Raw genomic sequence first — 17,929 nt, forward strand, 5'->3', positions numbered from 1 at the left:
AATACGGCATATGTTGGAGGGGACGCACAACCATTAGTACCTACCGGCTGCTTTCAAAATAAAAGTTTTACGCGTAGAATGACTCACGACATGAGTTGGAAAATCGAAACGATCCTTTTATTTTGAAACGTTGCGTATACTCAAATGGTTTTGCGGGATGTTGTTACCATGTGTTTGACTGTTAACTCTCAGAAGTCGGATATATTGATGCATTTACAGGATTGCAGGTATAAAATGTTACACGCAGATTTACTGGATAGTTTTTCATTCTTTGTAGGTTATATTAGGCTTTTAGCCAGAAGTGCAATTGATTGACGTTAGCTAAATTGCTATATAGGCGCTACTTAACACACTAGCCTAACGCGTAATTTAGCATCAAACTTCAGGATTTACGTTAACCTTTGTAGTGACAGCGTCCATTCTTTACGTTTATAAGTTAAGTAACAGTAAGAAACCGTGTGTTTGCTCTGTCTGAAGGTAGTAAATTGAGCTAGCTGGCAGTTTGCTCTCTTTCTGTTTTGCCTTTGTGTTGACTAGATAACAAGCCTTAACAGGACGACTAGTCACGTAGCATTAGCGTTTCATGCCCAACTCGAAATTCTGGGCTCTACCGAAAATGATCGTCCTGCCCTGTCCTATTTTATTAAGATGAGCCCATTGTGGAGTTTCCCTCTTTATATTTATCTCCCCAGCTGATTGGCTGGTGCGTGGAGGTGCTGCTAGACATTTCACCTCACTAGTGACAATAAATTTCCATTTGTAAATTTGTGGTTAAACTGCCAGGTCACGTTATTTTAATGTCAACAAACCTACCTAAAAGTGACAAGTGAGTATGCTATTTTTAGGTGCAGAAGTCCAAGCATCCACTAGATGTCACCCTTAGGTATGTTATGGAATAACTATACTTAGAGCTCACCTGTTGTCCCTTTATTTTTTAAGAGTGTCCTATGAAGATGTCTTCATTAGTGGCCTATGAGGATTCAGAGTCAGAGGATGAATTTCTGGATCAAACGAAGGAGGGAACATCAGCTTCTGTCCAAACTGGATCTTATGAACAAAACCAAGAAGTTGTGGTGTGTAATAACTCAGATGTACCAGCCAAGCTTCGAAGTTTTACCCATGACCATGAGGGGACGGTGTTGGAATACCATGGGAATATCTCAGAAAGTACCATTTCCTCAATACAACCCCGTTCACAGCCACAGAACTTTTTTGACCTGAGCAGGATAGCACAACATAAGCATTTCAGAGATACTACAGCTCCTCCAAGTTTACCTGCAACTCGGGGGAAGATGTCACCACAGCACATTCTTCCTCACGTGCCACAAAGCTTTGGTGATGGGATGAACTCAGCAAAAAGACAGTACACTGTCCCATCATGTGTCAGACCATACATTCCCAAGAGACAGAAACTTGCCACTTCAGTGGAGACAGTGGACCCAAAGTATCCAGCAGAGCAAGTCACAGGGAATAAGACCAGGGAAAGCCAAATTCTCTCAGATGTGTCAGCGATAGTGAAGCCGTATCTTGCTCTCAAGCCCGACACAGCAGGGATACCAAGGAGGCTTCTGATGAGCCTGGGAGGCCACCAGGGCCCAGTCAACACAGTGCAATGGTGTCCTGTGCCTCATCTCAGTCACCTGCTGCTGTCTGCCTCCATGGACAAGACTTTCAAGGTAATAACAGCTTCAATAAGGCTAGCACTGTCCTCAGAAAAGATGCACATTAATACTTAGGAGCCTAGGAGGCTATGAAATAGTAATGACAGGATTCAGTGTTTCTGTAGTGCAATGTATCCAATCATATATGCTCACTTAGTTCTGATTCAATTCGAACTGGTTTATGAAATTCAAGTTTTAGTTATTAGTTTTAGTTTAATGTAATAAAATTTGTCATCCTTTCTCAGGTTGTCTGCTACATATACCTGGTGGTCTGGAGCACAAAAATCCATTTATCAGTATAGTTTCAGGCAGGTGCCAAGTGCATCAATGAGGTCTAAGAGGATAATGACTTTACCTGACATTCAGTGTAATTGGCATGGTGTTAGAGACAGGGAGATAATATCTGCCCTGCCGCTTCGATTTATAGATGCACCGTAAACCACTTTCTTTGGAATCATATCTGTCACTGTCAGTTGAATGTATGTCAGGACCCATGGGACTTCCTATTTCTCTCATTCTCCCTCCCTGTCTCTTTCTCTCTCTCTGATTCCCCTCCCCCCCTTTTTCTACATTTTACAGCAGGAAACAATCCCTCATTTCCCTACTGTAAAGGTCAAGCAATGCAGGTGTCTGCCAGTGACTAAATATTTCTATCCCAGTACGAAATCACCTACCTCACCAATATCCTAAGAGGACTCTGAATAATTAATAATTTAAATATGCATGAGATCATTTGCATAAGCATACAAGTGCAGCAGTATGGCAGCCACCTCTTCTGGGTCCTGGAAAGGGCTGTTTGGAGCAGATGGTGGAGACTAGCAAAGAAGAGCAAGAAAGGACTTAGTTATTTAATTACTTTTAAAATTTAAGATTAATTCAAAGTTTTATTTGTCACATGCCAAGTACAATAAGAAAAGCAGTGAATTGATAAAAAAAAAACAAAGGATATTGTGAATAATAACGCATATGGCGGGAAATATCACAATCTTTGTTATTATTGAATATTGCCCCAATAAACGTAATAACTACATGTTAGCCACAGAAAACATTTGCATAACATAACACCTCAAACTCGGTTCTGGCCAACAGTTTATGCACTGTTGTAAATCATGCAAAATACAGCACATTAAAGTGCAGGTAACCATAGCAACGGTGCTTTGGCTTCTAACTGTGTTAACCAGTTAACTCTCACTAATAAAATCTAAGAGGGGATTTTACTAAGTATAAACTTGAAACATGAAGGCCTGTAACTAGCAATTATTATTATTATTGATTATTTGTAGATTCATTGAATAATTGTTTGGTTTATTAAATGGCAGAAAATAACAGCTGTATAGATAGATAGATAGATAGATAGATAGATAGATACTTTATTTATCCCGTAGGGGAAATCATGTGTCCATTAGCTTATTGTTGGCAATAATAAAAGACAGTTCATAATAAACAAACAATAATAATTAGATTAGTCCACTTCCTTTGGCTGAGGTGTTGTATAGCCTGATGGCAGTGGGCACAAAGGATCTCCTGAACCACTCTGTTCTGCAGCGCAGTTAGATGAGACATTTGCTGCACCTGTAGCTGCTTCTCTGTCCTGCCAGAATATTGTGGAGAGGATGGTTGGTATATTCCAAGATGGCCTCCATCTTACATTGCATGCGTCTCTCCGAAACAGTCCTGAGTGAGTCCAGACTCCTACCAAGCACAGACCCAGCCTTTTTGACCAGCTTGTCCAGTCTCCTTGTGTTCATGTCGAAAATGCTGCTGCCCCAGCAGACTTTAGCATAAAAAAGACTTGCCACCACTGACAAATAAAACGTGCAGCATTTCACTGCAGATGTCAGAGGACCTGAGCTTCCTGAGGAGAAAGAGCCGGCTCTGGCCCTTCGGGTAGATGGCATCCGTGTTCAGGGACCAGTCCTGTTTTCTGTCCAGGTGCAAACCTAAGTATTTATAAGTGTGCACCACCTCAATGTCCTTCCCTTGAATGTTGACTGGCTGAAGGGTTGACCTAAACTCAAAGATATTCAGTGCAGAGTAGACAAAGAAAAGAAGGAAATCCTCACAATGAAAAGCAAGAAATAGGGGAAAATGTTTTGTGTTTCATTTTACCCAAAAACAATGGACAGTCAATAAATGATTGAAAATGTGACAAAAAATTGTGAAAAAAATTTGTATATGCATTTAAATGTAATGTAAAGACAGTCTAACACTTTAGTTTGGCAAGCAGCCATGGTATGAGTACAGTAATACACACTGGTGTCCTGGTATAGAAAAATCCTAGTCATTTGTGAAAATGTGGCATTATTTATTTTCTTGTATCATAATAGCATGCCATACATTATTGTATATTTATTGACATACTGTCCAGAGATATTGATTATGTTTTTCAGCACTTTGACAACAGCTTCCCTGTTCTGTTTGGAGTCTGAAGACAGAGAGGGAGCATACTCTATGAAGTCTTGACACTTTCCTCTTTGTGGTTGTATTTCTTCACCGACACCCTTCAGGCCTCCTGTCTGACTATTATTATTCTAGCCTGTTTGCAGCTGTTGTCACCATGGCTACAGCAGGTGTAAGGCAGCAGTTTTAAGTTGATAACACGAATACCAATTTAGTTTTAATTACAGAGAGTCATTTAGGAAGCAGATTACCCCAATGAGTCATCCGCGAGGATCCGCTCAGCGTGTCTGTTAAGTGGCCGGTGAAATTAAGGGGGATGCAAATAAACAAGCGCTCAATTTCAACCATGCATAGGTCTCATATTGTGCAGGATTATTGCAATTGTGTGTGGATTGAATGGTGGTGTTATGGTGCATAATCATTAACGCTGTCATTCATATGGAGCAGGTTGGAGACAGAGCTTAAGCAACATGCCACTTTGTTAGACTTGTTATGTAAAAGTCTGTGTTTAGTTGAGAGCTTTTGTGACTATAGATGCTGTCATCAGTTGCTGTATAACAGATTTCCATGTTACCTTGAGATGGCAGTGTTTCCCTAAGCCTAAAATCTTACAGAGAATTTATATAGCCTGTTGCACAGTGAATGGAAATATTCTTAATAGATGTTTCGCTCCAATACTTAGCTTTTTAGCAATCAAAAGTGTGAGTCTCGGGCTCTGTTTCTCTCTGTGTTACTTGTTTTTCACCCTGAAGGCATCTCTGCCATTCTATTTGTTAAACTACTGCCTGCTGGATTGATATGTCTCTCTCCCCCGTCCATCTTTCTTTCCTGTCTGGCTCCTGTGGGAGCTGTGGCACAGTACTTCTCAGTGTGTTTCATATGCTGTATGAAGGAGTCATCTTTAATAATGAAACACAGAAAGAGGCATAGAGGGATCTGCAGCGCAGATCTTCAAAGTTCCTCTGTGGCCCTGGCAATCCTGGGGAAATAAAAAATACTTTATCATTAGTGTAATACCTCACCTCAATGGGCACCAGACCACCCACTGGTTTTCAGGCTGGGCTTCAGGGAGAATCTTTTGTCTTTTGACATGCCTGACAGAATATCATTTATCTTCATCAGCACAGAATCTGATGAAAAACATGTCACAGTATTGACCAGCCAGTTTGCCAAGTGATCTTTTTTGAAACACAAAAAACGCCACACCAAGACAAAGCCAAAATCAACAACAGAACAATCTGGCAGATTAACACCTCATGTATGAATCAGTCTGCTTTTTTCGGCCCCGTTTTGTACTTTATTAGCACCATGATATCACATTTCAAACTGGCAAAGTGTTAGATAGCATAGTTATGGCGGGCACAGCAAACAGAAGGCAGTTGGTGCTTTTCTCCTCTGCTCTGTCTCTAATCAGAGACATCTCTAATAGTACAAAACCATTAAAGCCGTTCCACCCCACGGGGAACTGATTTATAGACATGCTCAAAGGTAATTAGTTTAAAAAATTAATCACAAAGGTTGTTTTTGCTTTTAAATCCTGCAAATAAGCCTGATTTGTATATGTATTATGCCAATTTATCCAGTGGCACTTTGCAGAGTAATCTCATTTTGTTTCATTACAATAGAAGTTATGTGAGGAAGGCTTGGATTACATCTGTCTCAGCTTTGACAAAGAGAGAGACTGCATTCACCAATTCTCATTCGCACAGGAAAGATTTTCATTTCTGGAGGACACCTTACATGAATCATTTGTGAAGTGATAACAAAAAAAAAAACATTTTTCTTTTTGGTGGGGAGAGCAGTGACCGCCAAGTCTGACCTACAGTATTTGATTCCCAGTAAACTGCCTTGAAACCTCATCCAAAGCATGCAGCCCTTTCTTCTTGTTTGTGTGAAGGAAGCACAGTGTGTCAGTGCTGTCTGATGTCTCTTCTTTTTTACTGCTTCGTTCTGTCGTACTGCATGTTTTTACATGAGGAGTTTGTTTTGCTGTATAAAGGATTCAGGGGTCAGTGTTACCTTTTAGGCTTTCAGCACACTTGTAGCACTTTTCATCACATAACTTGTTCTTAAACTTAAATTAAAAGCATCCTACAAAGATTAAGGACATATTAATGATATAATCTTCTATTGCTTATTAAGTGACACCAGTTCTTTTCAATAGAAGTTGTTCTATAGTACACACCGTGTCATTCATGGAGTGGAGGCAGAACAGTAAAAGCTTTCTTCCAGAACTATTTGAGCTTGTGTTCAGTCAGTGAAAAAATGACTTTGTTGCTGCAGTCGAGGTTTATTTGTGACTTTGTCTTGATGCAATGTGACCATGTCTGTCAGGTGTGGGATGGAGCAGAGAGTGGGCGATGCCTCAGGGTTTACACCTGCCATTCAGGAGCTGTGCGTGATGCCTGTTGGACCCCCTGCGGGCGACACCTTCTCACTGGCTCATTTGACAACAAGGCTGTGATCACAGACGTGGAAACAGGTGAATAGCAACACTTCTCTCTGTTGCTCTGAAGAACACAATGTCACATAACAAAACACTAGATTTACTAAGTATGTCACTGTGAATTTGCCCTCAACTGAACTCAGCATTATATACAATTTTGCATGTGTCTACAGCCCAGTGCTTCTCACCTCTGGCTAGGTACACTAAACCAGGACAGCTGTTGTGTGCCTTTATATTTTCCTCAAATATTGAATTGAAACCCAATTTGAGCTGCTTTTCATCAAACATTTTCTCCAAGCATATTGCTGGTGTTGTGGGAAAACAAAACTTCTTGGCAACTTAACTTCCTGCAAATTTAAAGTTGGTGTAGTAATTTATGTGTGGACTGACTTTAAATTGCCTTGGGCCCCAAAATCTGTTATAAGCCCATTGTACAAATTTCAAAGCTTTCTCTCTCTCTCTCCCTGTTGTCGTGACCCATTTCAGGGTCCGCCACCTTCGAAATCTGCATTTCTAGAGTGAATACTTCATAACTGGTCAACTAACCCATTCGAAAGACTCCTCCAAGTGCAGCCAAGAAACGCTGGCTTCTTTTCTTAAAATTTAAATGAAACAACTGGTATTCCCTTTAAGCCTTTGGTATCCCATAATCCACTGGGGTCCAGTCACTTTTTAAATTGTGCATTTGATTCATGTCAACTCATGAAGTTGAACATTTCTGAGTTTACCACAGAGTTTGTACAATAGTAATATGCTTTCCATTCCTTTTTTCTTTTATTACTTTATCATAATGTATGTACATTATTTTAAGGGTATACATGAACTGAATAACATTATTTCATTTTTTTGCTGTAAAGACCTGAAATCCAACAGTGACTCTATAGTGAAGTGTTTCATTTAGGGAGGAGGTTGATACGGTTGTCTGCCTCAGTGCAGATGGCCCCTAAAATGGGACACATCACTCCCTTTATTTCTCTCTCTCTCTCTGTATCTCACATTGACAAACACACACATACACAGGGTATACTTAAAAAGAAGCGTTATTACTTTCTGAAAACCTTTTAGGGTGTAGACATTTTTGTCTACCAACAGTAACAGTAACAGTTTGAGCCAAATCCACAGGCTCACTGTTTGCCAGCCCCTTTGTGTGATTTGTGAGCATTTTCAAAGTGACATGTAGAAGAGATCAATAATCTGATTTGCTTTGGAAATGCTTTGTTTTGTGGTAAAGTGTACATTTAACAGGCATGGCAGAAATGATGGGAACAACTCATACAGACAATTAACAACAGGCTCCACTACTGCGTTCAGGAAGTAGAATGACTCCCGACACCTGAAATTCAAAATTTTAGTAAGAATTCATAGAAAGACTCAATATTTTATTGAATATTTATTGAAAAGATTGAAGAGTCACCAAGAAGGATTTCTAAATCCTTGTGTTTGTCCCTTCTGTCCATTCACTAACATGTAATAGTGAAAAAGGCCAGAGAGGCTCAACAGAATGAGCAAACGTACAATAGACATTGTTTCAAAGCCCTGTGGCATCTACATCTCCAGGGTCAACACATTGCTGTGATGACTTGCTGCCGTTTGCACTTCCCCTCTCAGCATGTCTGTCAATACTGCCAATAAAGCCTACCGGATAATAGCTTGGCCAGCCCATTAAACACACAGGCAGCTCCAGGAAGGAGATCAATAATAGATACATCACCACAGGAGCAGCCACCATGACCTTATACTGGAACGTCACCTACCACAACCATAAACAAACAAATGTTTATTTTGGTCTTATACTTTGCTACCTGCAAGTGCCTTGCTCAGCACTGCCGGAGGTCCTAGTAGGTTCAAACTAACAGCTTTGAAGTAATGTCAGATATCCAGAAAGCCCTCACGCATCAATCCTGCAACAGTCTTTCTATTTTTTAGTGATATTTTATTATTCTTATTCATATTCTACAACTGTTATTACTTATTTGAGTTGAAATTGAATAAACCATATTATTTCTGAGGATGACGATCTGCAGATGTGTGCTGGCATGACAGAGCAATAAGCATGCATTCCTTTAGTAGCGTGAGATGAAGAAAATTCAATTTAGGTGCATATTAATATGGGAGTAAAGAATTCCAGCCCAGTTTCTGCTCAACTGTGGAGCAATTTAATGCGCTATAGCTAAGACTAAGACACCGGCACTTTAAAACCAATCATACTCGATCAGTGAACAGAACATAGAGCTCAGGCTGCATGCATAATTTGCCTCATAATAATTTAAGTACAGACCGACATAATTGTGGTTCTCATCACAACATGGTAAGCTATGACTCCCCTCTTTCCAGAGGATTTATATTTCTGACACACATGACAAGGCTACAACAAGGTGTTGGTATAATTATGACAGGGATATTTGGAAAGTTAATGAAGCTCCCAACCCTCATGCAGCATATGTGTTAACATTATCTCGACCAAGAGTGATGGGATACCAAGGGATCTGAGTGTTTGCCAGCTCATTGTCAGACAGTAATCAGGATTAATTTGATCTTTACACACTTCACAGTAATGCTGTGGCTCTTGACTCTAACAAGGAAGGCAGCTGGCCCTATTCTGCTCAATTGAGCTCTCTTTGGAGAGCGAGAGTCCTGTAGGACACCTGACCCCTTATTTCACCTCAGTATACCTCACCAAGTGTTGCACCAATCGGTTTGTTTACAGAGAAATGGAATTATAGGAGAGTCTATGCATTAAGAATAGTGTGTGGGCCCATTTTTCTTGGCCATCTTTGCAGTTGTTCCTGTGTCCAATTTAATTTGTAGAATCTTACATCCACTCCCAGTGGGCCACGGGCAGGCTGTCACAGCTGAATAGCAATAGTACGGGGAGAGGAGGATATAGGGAGGGAGAGCAGGTTAAGAGGCATAATGCAGAGAGAGAAAGGTAGGGGAGAGCAAGAATGCAAGAGAAAGAAATCAGAAGAGGCAGAATAAATTCAGAGAAAGAAAAACAGAGAGAGTAGGAGTTGGGGAGTGGAATAAATGAATTTCATCTGGAGGGCATTAGTGTGAAGTGGCAGCTGTTGTCCAATGCTTTCATGGCTGTCCTTGGAAAAGCTGATTGGTGGAGGTTGGCGTAGGAAAAATATTCCCATATGCCCACAGGCTGCCACAGGTTGATGTGTCAGATCATGCGTGTGTATGCAAGACTTGAGTCTTCTGTCCAGATCCCTTCAGGCGCTGGCAGAAAGGAGGTCGTCCTTGCTTTCCAAAAACCAATAATACACAAAGATAGTGCCAGTACTGGAGTGGGCTTGTGTATTGTCCTTCCACCTCTCATTGCCTTTGCAGAATCACATTTGATGAATGTAGCTACAACAATAGTTTGGTTGTAAGATGGAGTTTCACTTTATTGCAAAGCATTACTTTAAAAGAGCAGCTACAAGCTACAAATGCCAGTAGTGCAAGGACAAAAGTAATGAGTCACACTGTGATGTCAAGTCTGGGGTCAACTCACAGAAAATTGTTTATTTAAAACATATCAGTATGTATCTGAGCCAACTGGCAATCCAATGCAAGAGAAGTGCTTTTATTATGTGTACCAGAGGCTTCTAGCTCAATATTGTGAACTGGGACGGGGGTTTGTTTTACACATGATTGTCGTCACATATTTAACAGTAATATATATAATATATATCTCCAATATATATAGTCATTTTAACTTGAATGCATTTTCTTTGATATCTTTCATTTTACTTTAACACCTCATTCACACATTTAGGAAGTAACCAGTACAATACGGCTGTATAAACACTGGAGACACACACACACACACACACACACACACACACACACACACACACACACACACACACACACACACACACACACACACACACACACACACACACAGAAGCGTTTACTCCAAATGCCACCGGCAAGCTTATTTACATTTTGACCTAGTTTTAAAGCTTTATTTTTACAGTGGTTACCTGCTTGGTCGCCACACGTTTCACCCCGTCATGTGACAGAAAAAGGAAACAGACCCATGTTTGAAAATGACTAAAACCTGTTCTTTGGTGTTACGTACATTTATAACATACATTACCGGAAATTAGTTTCAACAGTGAAAACAATTGTAGGTTTGTAACATAACTGTTAGTGCTTATGTGGTATAATTTAAAAGCTGCCAACATGAAGTAGGATCTTTCCTGTGAAGCTTTTTTGGTTTATGAAACTTGTTGTACATCGTTGAGGGAAGCACATGAAAAGAAATATTTCTCACTTTCTCATATACCAGGATTTAGCACATAGTTAATGTGAAATATTAATTAATTAATAATTAAGACTTTCCAAAAATATTTTTTGGATATGTCTTGTCAAAACCAAGTAATATCCTCCTAACCTTTCCTGATGTGCAGTGACAGCACTCTGCTTTGGTGGATCTGGTAATGAGGCAGAATATCCACTACATCCTGTTTCCCTCTGCTCTAAGGGGCTCATCCCTGCCGTCCCAATCACCCCTAATGTCCTCCTCTCTGTAGTGCGCCACTGTGTGTCAGCTCTACAGCATGATCACAGTTCTTTCAGGACTACAAAGTAAACCATAGCAAGGGAGGGACAGATCATTGCAGTCTTCCCTTATCTCCCCTCTCAAGCAAGCTAATTAATCTTGCTTAATTAAAACATGACAAGGCCCTATTTATTATGAGGAGAATGTTGATTTCTCATCGTCTTGCCAAACATGAGTTTCAAATCTCGATGACAGATCTTTTCCATATCGCTACGGGTAAGCCAATTAAGCAGGAAGTGTGAGCCTGACGAAATTGCCTGTTAAAACTTTGGATCAATGCAATCGAATCTGGGTGCGCGCTAGTCCACCATTAAGTGAAAGAAGGTTCATTTTTGATGTACTTTATTAGCTGTGGCTCATTCTTCCCTTCTAAAAAGACTTGGTAGGAAAATCCTAGAACAAGTGTGTAATGAAGTGCGTGTTGTGGGTTAACTGCCTAAGACTGTTTTGGATGTGGTCTTTGTTGTTTGTTCGATGAATTAATGAGGAGCTGTTGAACCCTGAGGTGTACTGCTTTGCATAGCCTTTGACGGAGCTGCTGGCTCATAGTCTGGCCCTGGTTCCTCGTGCAGCCTTCTTCGTGGCTTTCCCTGGAAACTAATTTTTGGTCGCACCCTGTCAGGCTTAATTATATTTAAGTCCCTCAGTGTTTTTGTTTTGTTTTTAAGTGTGACATTTTTTAATTGATTTAGATAAAGCCACCTCTAGCCAAAACAGTAGTTCCTCTTTTCTATATCACTACGTCTTTGTCAGTTTAGATTATCTTTTTGTCTTGAGTGATGTTTAAATCAAGTAGCTTCTCCGAGACTATGATGTGCTGATGTCCTGAAAAGGCAGGCCGCACACTAGCAACAAAATCCGTGCAGTCTTTTCGGTAAATCCTGTCACCCACCATCATTACAGTGAGTTACACACTTACAGTTCAGCTGTTGAACTGACCTGGGGCATCTAATGATGAAAATGAAAGCTTTGTTTTATCACAAGGAACTCTCCGTGCTCTCTTGTGAGATTATGTGAAGCTTTTTTTAGTGACAGAGACATGTGATCAAAACCTGAAACCTTTAAACAGGCGTCGCTCCTGCCTCTGACCTGAAATGATCACAGAAAGCTTCTCCTCTCTTTAAGATCAACGTCAGTCCCTCATGAATTTCAGAAGGTGCTCTGAGTTGAACACTATCTTTGGCGGCAGCGTATAGCAAGATTTACTGTATCTTTTATTAGTGAGCTTGTTCTTGAATCACTCAGTTTATCAGCTAAGGCGACGGCACAATTTAATTAATTACACACAATGTTTACTGCACAGGAATCTAATGGGCTTCACAAGGAGGCCTGGGTCTTCACAGTGAGCTCAATTAATAAACCCAAGAGAAGTTTGAGCAGAATTTGCAAATGCAATTGAAATTTATGTTGTTTAGTTTAGTCTTGACAACTGAGAGAGATGGTGTTTAATCAAGCTTTTCATGCAGCACAAACAGCGACAGTTTGTCTTAATTTATTAATTTAATAGACTTTTCATTATTTTTGAATTTATAGACTAGATATCGATAGATTATCAAAGACCAACACTTGTGCGTAGAGTCTATTGGTCTGTTCAGACAGATTCTCTGGGCAGAGATTTAAAAGCAGTAAGGTGATTGCTTGGCCAGCCTTGGCGCCTCAGGAAAATGTCGGGGGCTGCTGAGGACAGAAACCAGCCAGGGGTCAGAGTTGACTCAGATATTAGTCCCTTACAGCTGACTAGGCAACACTCAGGTACAAACACTGCGCAGACATGAATACACACAAGATGTCGAACCTAGAAGCATCAATGTTTCTTCACTAGGCGCATCACAAACAAGAGCCATCCTTTTATATAACTCATGGCTGGTTAGACCAACACTCAAGTCCATAATGGTTAAAATGTCTGCCAACATAAAGTTAATAAGCACACAGTTGAGACAGTGTTGTTTCATGAATCCAGGAGATTGTGAAAGAAATTTTATTGTCCACAACTCTACGTCTGGAAAAGATTACCTACACTATCAAATGTAAACAGTCACACTTTTAAAACAGTCAGGCTCCTTTTATTTTATACAGTATATGAAGAGCTGTACTTTACATTAGAAGATGCAAAGATTTACTGATTCAAAGAAGCACTGATCTTGTTCTTCTCTCTCTCTCTTATTTCTTCATGTCTGCAGGGGAGCAGATAGTGAAATTGGACAACCAGTTCAAGGTGATGTCTGTGGCCCTGCATCCGAACAACCCAGATGTATTCCTGTGTGGAGGTTATAGTTCAGTGGTCAAGGCCTGGGACTCTCGCAGCAGCAAGGTCAAACTTATTAACCTCCTTACAGTTTATCATTTTTATTGACTCTGCTTCGTGGACTGTTGTTTGACCTTTATAAATCTAAGCCATGTAGGCTTTGAACACATGCCCCTCATTCACATCTCCCTCCTACACACTCAGATTTACACACCAGTACAAACAAGCTAGTCTACATTTGGCCCTGCACAATGACCTGTGCTATATTTCACTAAAAGGATAATACTGCCGCTTACGCATATGAGTAGCACTGCAGGTTTTCTCGCTAATTATTCAAAGCAAATTTTAATTTCATTTGGGACTCATAAATTGTTCCCATGAACCTGCAACCTAATATTGCTATTAAGCTTAATGGGCTGTTTTATATGATAATCCTATTCACTTCCTCAGAATCTGAATGCTCACACGTAATTTCTCCCCTCGGCAAACTGCATCGTTTCCTGGCAGGGTTGTAGACTTAATACAGCAGGGATTGCTTCTGCTAGTAGGTGTCAATGTGAATAGCAGAGTGAGCACAGACCTGTCCTCAACAAATAGGTTGTTAATGCTGTAGCGTCCTGGCTGCCTTTCAGTCTTAGCCCTAGGCTGTGTGTTTCTTGCGCTGGGGCGAAATTACCCCACTAGATAAAAAAGGGCTGAGAGACCAGCACACCCACCCACAGGCATAAACATTAAAGCTCTCTGAGGTCTGAAGTCTCGCCAGAAAGACTTGAGGTTGAACTGGATGAATGGGATTGCTCTTCCGTGTTATGTTACAACTCCTTGTAAAGAGCAAACGTTAAAAGTTTGGTTAAAGTTACAAAGCAGAAGAACAGCAGTTTAAGTTGTAGTTAGGGGTCAAAAGTTAAATTGTCTGATGTTGAGCGTAGCTGCTTGCCGCTCGCTCAATGGCTCTGAAATGAAACCTAATCTGATCAAACACAGTGTGAAAATCTGATCTGGTAAAACTGGTCTAACAAAGAAAGGAGTAAATAAACTGTTCTCTTCAGTCTAGATCATGAATGACTGAATCTCACCATTGTCTCATCTCTTCCCTTAACCTAAACACGTTGTAAGATATCCATGTAAGTCTTAATAAACTTTTGTCATTAATTTAAACCTCTCTTCTTACGATCCTTGTCATGATATATTTTTGATCCACTCTGCTCAGTTTCAAACAAAAAAAGTACTGTGCTGTAAAAGCATCATGGATGGCTTCAACACTAATTCTGTAATGTACTGAATATGGTATATATAGTATAACTACTTGACCTTCTTCACACAGTAACACTACCCGCTACATTGTAGATTGAACTGCTTTTCTCCATTTTTTTTTCTTTTTTTTTTTACACTGAATTTTAAAGCAGGATGCTAATTTCTTTGTGTGTGCATGTTTGTGTGTTTCCAGATGGTGAAAGTATACAAAGCAGGGATCCAGCAGACCTTGGACATCCTGTTTCTGAGAGGTGGTATGGACTTTATAACAAGCTCTGACTGTGTGAGCAGAGACTCTGCAGACCGCACCCTCATCGCCTGGGACTACCAGACCACAGCCAAAGTCTCCAATCAGATCTACCATGTAAGGAAATCTGTGTGTGAATAAAAAAAGAAATAGCCCTTGAAAAAACATAGTGCTGATTGGCACAAATTATAAATAAAAGGCTTAAAAGCTGTTTAAATTTTAACAGGCAAATCACACCTCCCATTTAAGGTGAAATCCATGAAAATGTGTGAATCTCCTGATGTGAAACAAGTTGGTAATGAGGCATGTGGAACTGGCATATTGTGACAGTTACATAGTGCCAAGTGTGCGCTCGACTGAGTGCCACCTATTTTAAAAATGTGTTTCTCATAACCTTTGTGCTTCTTTGTGTTGAATAAATTCTCAGTGAATCAGTGTTTCTGGAGTTGAATTGGGAATTTATTGTGTGGTTCAGGAAGTCTCAGGAGACCTGCACATTCTTCACACTATGAATATTAATGAAAGGATGGACAAAAAAACAGGAACTGTTATATATGCTATATAAAACAATCCCTTACTACACAAAGTGTGACCTCACAAATGACCATAGTAAACTGATTGCATTACATTTAAAGTGTTTCTGTGACTTTGTCCACCCACTGCACCTCAGAACATAAGGCTTTTTCAAATTAATAGACTAGTTAACATGCAGCTGACTTCATGGTTAGTAACAGCAAGAAAAGGTCAAATGATGAATTAATTTCCCTTCTGGATTCTTTCCCTCCTCTCATTTGGCCACCAGGAGAGATACACGTGCCCGAGCCTGGCTCTCCACCCGGTGGAGGAGTCCTTTGTCGCCCAGACCAATGGGAACTACATGGCAGTGTTCTCCTCCCAGCAGCCCTATAGAATGAACAAGAGGCGGCGATATGAAGGACACAAGGTCAGTAACAAATGTTGCCTCCGGGGTTGGATGGGGGTTTCAGTGGGCCTGATCAATACAGAAAGTGCAGCAGTCGGATGTACACACGCAAACACACAAACAACTTCAGCACAAAACTAAAGGCAGAATAAATGTATACACACAGATGAAACACTCACCATAACCTACACACCACATGTAGATCTATAGCCTGCAGCATTTCCTCTGTAGTCCCTTCCCCAAACAAACATATTAAGTACAATACAATATTTCCACTGAGGGCAAAAGAGCAGAATATGGCCGTAGGTTATCACTGACAACATGCTGAGCTGTTATTGTGGTGTCTTGATCGTTGATTCAAGAAAAATACAAACATGGACAGGAAATAAATTTGTATCTCACACTCCATGACTTGTTTTTTTCAATTGTTGTTGACCCTGAGGTACAAAACACAACACTACAAATCAACATTTTTATTTTTCAACTTTTCTTTATTATATACTGCTTTGAAGCAAACATGTCTAACAGTATACATGTGTTTGTAGCCAGTCAGTGTATCACATAACCTTTACAGTGATTATAAACACTTTATTGCATCCTGAAAGCAACTGTCACTCATCGGATCATATGTTTCAAGTCCATTTCACATTATTAGCCTAGCCTCATTGATACAAATGGGGTGGACAAAATAACACCTGTCATAATGCAATAATGTTCAACAGCACCACAAAGTACAGCCTTCAAAATGACCGGGAAGTTGAATCGACACCGCTATGAAACAATGTCAGCACAAACTGAACATTATAACCTTCATGAATGTATGATTTGTTGAAGGGCTGTTGCATTACACTGCATTAGTTTTAACTTGGTGTACCTTATAAACTGGCAACTGAATGGATATTGAGATATCATCATATAAAGCCAGGTATATTGACTGAGCACAAGTGCTCTTTTCCAGGAACATCCTGTTCCACACACATTCAGTCCTAGTGTTTGAACAGCACAGTCTTGTTACAACCCACTGAAGACACTCCAGAGGTGATAATAGGGGACAGGCAAGTGCACCTCTTTTACTTCCTCGACAGTTTTATTCTGCTGTTCCAAGGATTAAACTGGCAACCTTGTGATCACATGCACATCGCCACTTTAACATTTCAGCTGCCTTAGTTTGTAATCTACTGGATGACAATACACTTATTATACTGACATTTTATTACTCTGCAAACGTAAAAATGGCTCCTGGTTGAAGGTCATTGCATTGTAACTAATATAATATATTTGATTTTTTTTTTCCTAGGTGGAGGGATATGCGGTGCAGTGTGAGTTTTCTCTGGATGGATCTATCCTGGCCTCAGGGAGCGCCACAGGCTCCGCTCACTTCTACGACTACCACAACGCTCGGCTGCTGCACACTCTCCAAGCCCACAGCCAGCCCTGTCTCTGTGTGTCTCAGCATCCTGTCCTGCCTGCGACTGTGGCAACCTGCGACTGGGCCGGTGAGATCAAGGTCTGGCACTGAGGACTGTGAATGAACAAGTGAATATGGAGTGATAAAAGTTATAGGATGTAGCAGGTTTGCCAAGAGAAGACTGTATTAAGCAGCAAACTCGTGCACATCCATCTCCGAGACTTTATCCCCCATAATCTGTTGAGATACGATGATGTAAACTTCCATGAAAAAAGATTTTTACACTGTATTTTGTGATGTTTTTGTATTACTTTAAAAACCACCCATATTTTCATACCACTTGATATGAAGTCATAATGGCACAGAACAGTCACTAATGTGTAAATCTTAATATAAACATGTTATTCATATTTGACCCATCTTGTATTGTTTTGAAATCCTGAAATCAGAGAAAGTTCCACTGCGTGAGATCAAAGGAAGTTTCTTTACAGTTCAAAGAGTGAACTATTGTTATGAGTTTCATTTAAAGTGATGGGTGGCGGGAAAGCAGTCTAGCTGCACACACACACAACCTCAGTGCTTTTATACTCAGTTTTCCACTCCAAATACAGATAGGGAGATCATCATCATTATCATCATCATCATCCTGATTCTTGAAGTTTTCGTTAAAACAAAAAAAAATGTCTTTGGACATTTTCTAATCAGAAGTGTTTTTCATTGAACATTATGCATACACATCACTCTCCTCTATAGCTTTTTATTCTCCTTGGCTCTGATATGACATTTCC

At 40.2% G+C, this 17,929-nt stretch overlaps 1 protein-coding gene across 1 annotated transcript; it reads left to right on the forward strand.

Annotated features, from left to right (window-relative positions):
• Positions 1 to 107: 107 nt before the first annotated feature.
• wdr25 (WD repeat domain 25) lies at positions 108 to 17,556 on the forward strand. Its single transcript, XM_056392999.1, has 7 exons — positions 108 to 227; positions 940 to 1,676; positions 6,396 to 6,543; positions 13,246 to 13,376; positions 14,758 to 14,928; positions 15,614 to 15,754; positions 17,031 to 17,556. Exons 2-7 carry the CDS (start codon positions 948 to 950, stop codon positions 17,250 to 17,252), a joined length of 1,542 nt encoding a protein of 513 aa, XP_056248974.1. The 5' UTR covers positions 108 to 227; positions 940 to 947; the 3' UTR covers positions 17,253 to 17,556.
• The last annotated feature ends 373 nt before the right edge of the window (positions 17,557 to 17,929 follow it).

This window comes from Seriola aureovittata, chromosome 13 (genome assembly GCF_021018895.1).
Source record: "Seriola aureovittata isolate HTS-2021-v1 ecotype China chromosome 13, ASM2101889v1, whole genome shotgun sequence".
Classification (NCBI taxonomy): Eukaryota; Metazoa; Chordata; class Actinopteri; order Carangiformes; family Carangidae; genus Seriola; species Seriola aureovittata.

What these genes read in the sequence shown, in the direction of transcription:
- wdr25 (XM_056392999.1), top strand. Translation starts at nt 948, where the DNA reads ATGAAGATGTCTTCATTAGTGGCCTATGAGGATTCAGAGTCAGAGGAT. An exon ending in GATCACAGACGTGGAAACAG is followed by an intron (nt 6,544 to 13,245) that starts GTGAATAGCAAC and finishes TCATGTCTGCAG; the next exon opens with GGGAGCAGATAGTGAAATTG. An exon ending in TCTCCAATCAGATCTACCAT is followed by an intron (nt 14,929 to 15,613) that starts GTAAGGAAATCT and finishes TTTGGCCACCAG; the next exon opens with GAGAGATACACGTGCCCGAG.